Raw genomic sequence first — 8,581 nt, 5'->3', positions numbered from 1 at the left:
CTTATTTTTTTTGAATAGATGTAAACTAATACCTCGTACAAAGTAAATTATGATTTTAAAAAGCGAGTTATAAGAAAATAGTAAAACCAAACATGAAACTTATTAAGTAAAGGCATCTATGTGAAATATTATTGGAATTTATAAGAGGACTATGCGTCTATGCACTTATATCTAAGATACAACACTTAATTAAAATCATAGCTCATAAATAAGGTGAAGCAATCTAGATATTATATTAAGTGGTAGATATACACACACTACATGTTATTAATAAAGCTATTAATTAGTTTAATTGCATAAGTTTAGTTGTAACCAAAAACTACATGCATAAATTAAACCCTTTTCCTTTTTTTTTTTTTTTTGAAGAGAGGATTGTACGCGTTATCCTTTATTTAGCTTGAAAATCAAAAGAAATCATTAAACTGAAAAATAAAAGATGAAATAAAGGTGTTAAAAGGGAAAAAGAAAAGGCAACACTAATTTTAAGGTATGCGACCATATTCCAAATATTTTCAGCCGAAAGAAACCTTCTAATTATTGTTAAAACGTGTATTTCAACGACATTCTACTATTGAAAACCCAGCAGTTAATTGGTCATTAACTATAATCAGCAAATCATTCCAAATATAGAAGGAAAATAAGTGATTAGAGAGATTGATGAACAGTAAATAAAATTACAATAACAGTGAACATAACTTCTTTAAGTTACTCGTATATTTACAAGTAGCTAATAAAAGTACAATTTTACATAATTTTAGGTAGAAAATTCTTACCATTTTCAGTGATAAAAGGAAAATAACCTTACAAAAAGTTCCAAAAATAAATCAAAAAAAAGAAAATAACAATATGCATGCATGAAGATCATATCATCACAAGTCTTGGTGGCTTTTGAAGACAATACATTTATCAACTGTTGCAAGGAGCCCAATCTCATCCATGGAGTACGGATTCTCAACCGCGATAATTTCATTATCATCATCATCATCGTCGTCGTTTATTGATATATTCAAATCTAAGGAGAGACTTGGACTAGATGTTGTGTCATCCAAACAAGCACTATCTTCGATGCTCTTCATTTCATGGTCATCTTCTTGAGGCATAACATCTACTTTGTGCTTCATTGAAGGGGAACATGCCCTAGATCTTGAGCTAAATCTTTCACAACTAAAGATAATAATCGCGTCACCAAAGCTAACCTCCTCCCCACTTGAATGCTTAGAGATTTTACCTCTTTCAATGGCCTTCTTGATTCCTATTTGAGAGCAATAATCCACTTGCTCTATATCCTCGACGAAGAAAACCCTATGATGATCATTTGATACCGCCTCAGCAAACCTTTCGGTGTAACTACAACTTTGCTCATCTCTTAGCCTCTTGTTTCTAGAATCTTCCAAAGAGTCTACTACTCTTGTAGAGGAGAAGCTACTAAGGCCAATGGAAATGAACTTGTCTTGTGATGATCCGAAAATGAGCCTCGCCAATTCCCTAGCAATCTTCTCCTTAGCTTCAATATCAATGCCTTGGAAGAACAACCATGTCTCTTCCTTGTTGTTTTGCTCATTTGATTTTCTTCGCGACTTTCCTGACCTACAATGTAATATAGTGCTTACTATATCCATGATTATGTCTTTTTGTCGCGGTACTTCTTGCTCGAGTGCATTGCAAAGTATCTTGAGATTCTCTGTAGTGTACTCCTTGAATCTTACACATTGTGACTCAATTAATGGATCCATGATATCACTTGAGGAAGTTGAGGTTGGAGTCGAATTAGGGTTTGATGAAATGAACGCGGTGGGGGTGGTATGTCTTCTTTGAAGATGATCATTGGGTGACATTGACATTGTGAATGATGTTGGTGGTTCATGGGATCTATTCGCGGTTTCGGTCACCCAAAAGTTCTTGGGCTCAAAAATTTGGTTGGTGGGTTGTAATCTTGAGTGTTGAGGATCATATGAGAAGTTCGAGGTTGAAGAAGAAGGTGATATTGAAGAAAAACTTAAGGTTCTTTCAAATGATGGTGATGATGAAGTGCATATTGAGCCCCATCTTTTGCAAAGATCTTTGACTGGCACACAATCCTAATAGTAAAAGTAAATAACAAGATTTAAAAAAATAAAATAAAAAGTTGGAAAAGAATGAGCTACTTTTACTAATTTAATTTACTTGGGTTAGTTTAGTTGATCATAATTAACAAGTTCACTTTCAATTGGAAGAAAGTTAAGTTTTAAATTAGGATAAAATAATAACCTGATCATTGTTGGTAATGTTGCTTGCTTTCTTGCTATTTTCATCCTTGTATTGTTGGAGCCATGAAGGAAGGCTTGAGTTGGTGGAGTCACTATTACAAGCACTACTTTGCCGGCTTTGTGACGACTCCATATTCACGGTGCCGCTTGCCCGGTAACTGTCTTCTCCACCACCACCAACACCACCACTTTCTAGCATCAACCAACTACTTCCATTCATATCCAACTTCTTGCTTGTCAATGGACTTTGTAAATCACTGGACAAAAATAATCATGAAAATAATCAACACCTTGAAAACAACTCTATAAACTTAACAATTACTAAAATTGATCTTCACCCAAAAAAGTATTTAAACTTTTTCTCATGCAATTGATAAGCTATACATATATGCAAAGTACCAATAACTAGCTTAGTTTTTCTTGTACTTTTTTTTTTTTTTTTTTTTTTTGAATTTTCTAGCTAGATAAAAATTTAATTATATGATCACTAGATAGTGATTTATCTAGGTTTTGAGAAACCATTCTATAAAATTTCATAAAAAACATTCATTATTTAAAGAAACAAAAAATTTAATCATTTGGTCAAGGATGAGAAAAAAAATACTAATTATAGTAAGTTACCTCTCAGGCAAAAGGCTTAAACCCAAGCTACCGGCAGGGATAGTGATGGCATGAAGACCCCAAAGCGACTCGAGCGAGGATTGACCGCCTTTACATCTCATATAAGTTTGAAACGTTGCAATACCAAGAAGCCATAACTTTCCACTCTCACTAGCATAAGAGAGAGCTAATTTACCAATCTCAATAATCATGTGTTCAATAGGGCAATAATAACTTCTCCTAGGTTGATGTTGATCAACAAGGATGTTATTATTACTTGCCCTAAACTCATTAACCCATTTAAGATCATCTAAATACAAGATCACCCCTTTATTATTATCCATACAACATGTCTTAACAAGGCACTTAAGCTCCCCTACTCGTTGCTCGACTTCATCCTTTGAAAGATGACCGAATGATGCAAACGACAGATGGATAAATTTAACCTCTTTCAAGGCCTCAGGCACCTCTCCCTTTTCGACTCGATCCATAACTCCTCTTACTAGACCTTCTAAGGTTGAAAGACATTCTCCTACGACAACCACACTATTTCTTTTACTTTTGTTTACTAAACTATCAATCACACTTATTACATCTTCACTATTTTTCTCAACTCCTTGATTATCACATAACCTTGGTTTACCTACTTTTAATGATCCTGTTTGAGCCATAGATAGAAAACTATTACTATTATTAGTATTAATAATATTATTGTTACAACTACTAATATTATTGTTACTATTATTACTATCCTTTGGCTTGATGATGTTGTTATTATTGTTGTTTGTATTTGTATTATTACTTGGAGTTTCTACGGAAACAGCTTGTTCTACCTTCCCTTTAACTAAGGTGCTCGAAAACCCGGCTTCGCGCATAACCCTACTTACACTAGGATCATCTAGTATAGAGATGATGAGCTGCTCTAGCTCAATCTTCACAGCCAAGAGAGGTTGTTGTTGGTTTTCGATCGAGCCTCGTCTTTGGTGGGCTTGGGCCCGCTTGAAGGCAGCCACGAGCGCGTTGGCTATGGAAGGGTGGTGGTGTTGAGCCGAGTGCGGGCCAAGCATCGGGCCGGAGGTGGATGTGGGGAGACGGTTTAAGGCCACGTTGAAGCAAAGCTCCAAGGCCCGGCATTGGAGGGGGTGGGAGTGAGATTGTAGGCAGGCAGCCCGGAGTAGGCCCGATGATACCGACAACATCGTGTGGGCGACGTGGAGAGGGGTTACTTGTGCGTGGCCACGCCTTTTTGCTAGGGCGACGGCTTGCTTAACCACCGCCGCCGCTTCCGTTGTAAGGGCTTGTTGGATTGTACAACCTTGTGACCTCATGGTAACAATTATTGTTGTAAAAGATCACAAATAATATGTGTGGATAGATGTATGAGTTAAGAGAAAAGTTTATAGGAGAGAAATTAATGAAAAAAAAGCTTAACTTTTAGGTAGATATATATCAAATATCATGAAGTTAATTAGAAGATATTGAAAATCATAGGTAAATAGAGCACTATAGAAGAATGAAGTAGCTAGGAATTGATCAAATTAAAGAAGTGTATATAAGAAAGTAAGATGAGTAGTAGGAGTTTATATGAAAGTGAAATAAAGATATATAATATGGTTTGTAATGTATGAAATGATATGATAAAAATGATATACAATGGAGATGGATGGGTAAGGCTTAAAAATGCTTTTCTTGTGAGTGAGGTAAAAATGTGTTTGGGGGGTCCAAAGAGGATTTAGTAGTGGAAAAGTGGATTGCATGTGCTGACAAGGAGTACGAAAATATTGCACCAAAATCAAAGGGAACTTAACTTTGCTCTTTTTTCTCACTTAATTAAGCTTCAATTCTTCTCTCTTTTTTTTGCTAGAAATTTAGATAAAGACGTGATATATTTAGAAGTGGGTCTCTTTCTTCAATGCAAAATTTATGTATTTATGAGTGTATTATGGGAGCTTTTGAATGAATATTATTGGGTTATTTTCATGGGTGATTTATCCTAGAAACCTACACCCACTTCAAAGCTCAAGAGCACGACAAAATCTTATGGTTGATCTCTCTTTAATCTTGTTGATTATATTAGAAAAAGTATGTAGCATTATATTGCAATCAATAAGCTCTTATAATATCAATGCTAATTAATTGAGCAACATTCTATGGTGTTTCATTCTTAAAGACTTTTTCTTTATATATAAGTATACATATAGAAACAAGTATGTAACTATTTTTTGTTGAAAAACTGTATACATTTATAATATAACAACGAAAAATGTTTAGGCGAATTAAATTTATTGACATGAAGTATGACTCAACTACAATCATTAATGTCAATTTATCTACGAAATATAAAAATAAATTGACACAAAATTGGTCACTTAATTAATTCAATCAAGTGATACGAACTTGGTAACTCGAGCAAATATGCATGTAATGTCACAAAATGAGTATTTAGGGCCTATTCACATTTACTGAATTGAGCTGAACTGAACTGAATTGAACTGATTGAAGCTGAACTGAACTGAACTGAAATTAAGCTAAAGTGAACAGGCCCTCAGTGACCAAGTTAACATCATTGATTTTTATTTATTTATTTATTTTTTTTTTTGTGATCAAATTCATGTCACTTGGTGACTTTAGCGACCAACATCATCATAAATTAATTATAAAGACAATCTCATATCAATGGTTATGAATCTTATGATTGAATCATAATTTATATGTTGTTGAATGTAATTAAATATTGTTTTTTTTTTATTTTTTTTTTCTAAACTACTAGTAATTTTTGTCTATTGAAACTTTTTTGTATTGTTTGGCTTTGTTTTAAAACTTCTTATTTCATTCAAGTATTACTTCTATTTAAGATGATTGTAGCAAATTTCATTTAACATAATGGTTACACATTTTCATCCACTAACTCAACCCTCTCCAATGGTGAGACTTGAGTGACTTTTTTAGGAGAGAGAGTATTTTTTGCAAAGGATACCAATAAGTTGGCATCTAAACTTAGCAACTATAAAAGAAAGTTGCTAAGTTTAGATATTCAACTTTGAGTCTCATTTGACAAAAAGTGTGGGCCCTTATCAATATTATAATATGTTTTGTAATTTATTTAAGTTTTAATTTTATTTTTTTTCTAAAAAAACTTAAAATATGATTTGGTGAGCCATAAATTGAAAGTAACATTAGTATACTTTAGAAAGTCTCACCATTGGGAAATTAGACTTTATATGAGTTGCTAAATTGAGAAGTGGGTTGGGTATCACCATTGGAGGTAAAAAACAATTCATTTTATATTTCAATACTCAAAATTGAGTCTCACCATTGGAGATGCTCTATTTCAACTAATAAATTTTTACACTTTCGAATTTCGATCTTACTTATACCACTTATTTCTACATCCACTAACTACACCTTGATCAAAGAATCAAATAACCAAATAAAACATATTTCAAAGAATAAAAATCAAGGTCACTTAATTAAGACTCGTCAAAATTTTAAGAAGCTACATTTTTTTTTTTTTTTTTTTTTTTTTTTGCCCTTTTTCGAGTTGTAACGACTTTACTCGAAAAATAAGAGACATGAAGAAAAGAAATGAAGCAAGCTAAGGAAGAGAGGGAAGATTTAAACCCTTTTGGTCCATCAGCCAACTCCCAAGGACCTGAAAAGAGAAGGTAAGGGGAACTATCAGTCTAAAGAATTTGGGAAATGTGCACCATTCTTTCTTTCTTTCTTTTTTTTTAAGCCTTCAAATTAAACTCAAAATAAAGACGAAGAATAAAGTGTATGATTTTTAGTTTTAATCGATTCCATCTACTTGACGCTACTTTGAATGCATGGGGATTATGAATCTCTACCCCAAATACATTCCCTCTATCTTTTTCTTCCCCTATATTATTACATAAAGTTGGTTATAAATTAAAGTTATTTAATCATGATTTTGGCCAGGAAAAAAGGGAGTAACAAAAAAATAAAAATTGGAAAAGAATTATAGCCGATCATAACGAACTCATCAAATTAAAAACAGTGTGTCACTGTACTGTATCCACTTCAAATTGCACCATTTTTATTATCATGATGACCTTATATATATGTACACTTCAAATGGCACCATTTTTTTATTATCATGATGACCTTATATATGTGTACACTTCAAGTATATGATATTGCTTTCATCATATTGCTAGAAAGTTAAAGGGGGTGTTCTAATGATTTTAGTTTCATTTTTGTTTTGAGTTTCATGACGAGGGAGTAGTTTGATTATGGATGCTACTTACATCTCCCATGCACTTGTTCCGAGTTTTATCTTTGAACAGAATAAGGGATTAGGGCGAGTGCTGTAATAGATGTGATGAATATATATTTACGCGTTCAATCATACTGTATGTGTTAGTTATGTCCACAGGCTACTAAGAAGAAGTTTTCACTGATCTTGAGGCCGAAGTTACAAAATACAAAATCATAATATTTATTTAAAAAACAAGAAAGATATTCTCTTGAAACATTAACAAAATAGGCCCAAGTAATACAAAAATTGTAATGAGTTGTTCGTAGGGGTGCAAATCGATTTAAGACATTCTACCAACGGGCCGGGGAATTGAAAGTGAAATGTGGCTGGCTTTTGAAAGAGAGCATGTTACAAGGTTAAAACTAGCTATTATGTGCTACTTATATTCATGGGACTCTAGACTTTGATTTAACTTGTACACACACAATTATCTCTTCCATGCACGAAGTAAGTGTTATTATAGCACGGATTATATATTAACATTTCAAAACATTATCAAGGTAATTCAAAAATTCATAAATTAATTTAAGAAAAAAATTTATAATTTCTTTATTGGAAATATACATTTGTAATGTTACTTGTATACTTGCATAAAAAGCATTTGATTGTGCAATTTAATAAAAAAGTGTAATTTAGTTCATTGATTATCTTCATGCATTTCACAATTAACGTACACTTAACCACAATTTAGATATAAATATATACAGAATGTAATACTAATGTCACCCGGCTCACCCCCATTGGATGAAAGGCACAACCTCAGAAACCAAGGACTAATTTATTATTCTTGATTGGATTCACGTACTTCTATCGAATACCATTACGTATTAACTTTCCTTGATCTCCTTAATTAAAGCTAATTTTGACTGCAATGAAACACAAATATGAAAATGATGTCTTGCATACGGGGTTAATATAGTAATTTAGATTAAATAGGTAAAATAAAAACTTGTACACCAAAAGGCCTAATTATAGAAACAATTTTTTATATATAGAAATCCAAACACTAATGCATATGTACTAGGAATTAGATTTAATTAAAACTTTGTAGGTGATGGTTCTTTACAAGGTTAATTGTACTTTTTAAATCCAAATGTTATATATTTCATCGCTTTTAAGTTTAAATTAAAAGAATTGGAAATCAGAATGAACAAATATGAATTGAACCAAATCGGATTGAATGGACTGATTTATATTGGTGTTTTGTTATAAATAAGCTAGACAAAATAATATAGTGTTCTTAGGCCATTTCATAATTTATAATTAGCTTTTGAGGAAACAAAAATCACTGTACTTAACCTATAGAAGTGGGCACAAGAATGAGATGCTAATTAATTTAACTCATTTATTAATTATATTCACAGTTAAAGTACATCGATCTTTTAACCATATTCCGTACTGTGAAACATAGTATGGATTAGACCTAACTATTTCAACCAAAAATAATAAAATAAAA

At 32.4% G+C, this 8,581-nt stretch overlaps 1 protein-coding gene across 1 annotated transcript; it reads right to left on the bottom strand.

Annotated features, from left to right (window-relative positions):
- Positions 1-633: 633 nt before the first annotated feature.
- On the bottom strand, positions 634-4,514 carry LOC145572601 (protein SMAX1-LIKE 3-like). The gene is made up of 3 exons (XM_081631562.1): positions 2,868-4,514; positions 2,248-2,503; positions 634-2,078 (listed from the first exon to the last, which is right to left on the bottom strand). Exons 1-3 carry the CDS (start codon positions 4,172-4,174, stop codon positions 870-872), a joined length of 2,772 nt encoding a protein of 923 aa, XP_081487688.1. The 5' UTR covers positions 4,175-4,514; the 3' UTR covers positions 634-869.
- Between the last annotated feature and the right edge of the window lie 4,067 nt (positions 4,515-8,581).

This window comes from Chenopodium album, chromosome 12, assembly GCF_948465745.1.
Source record: "Chenopodium album chromosome 12, dcCheAlbu1.1, whole genome shotgun sequence".
Lineage (NCBI taxonomy): Eukaryota > Viridiplantae > Streptophyta > Magnoliopsida > Caryophyllales > Amaranthaceae > Chenopodium > Chenopodium album.
The sequence above is the reverse complement of the archived record's forward strand: the minus strand, read 5'-3'. Positions and strand labels throughout refer to the sequence as shown.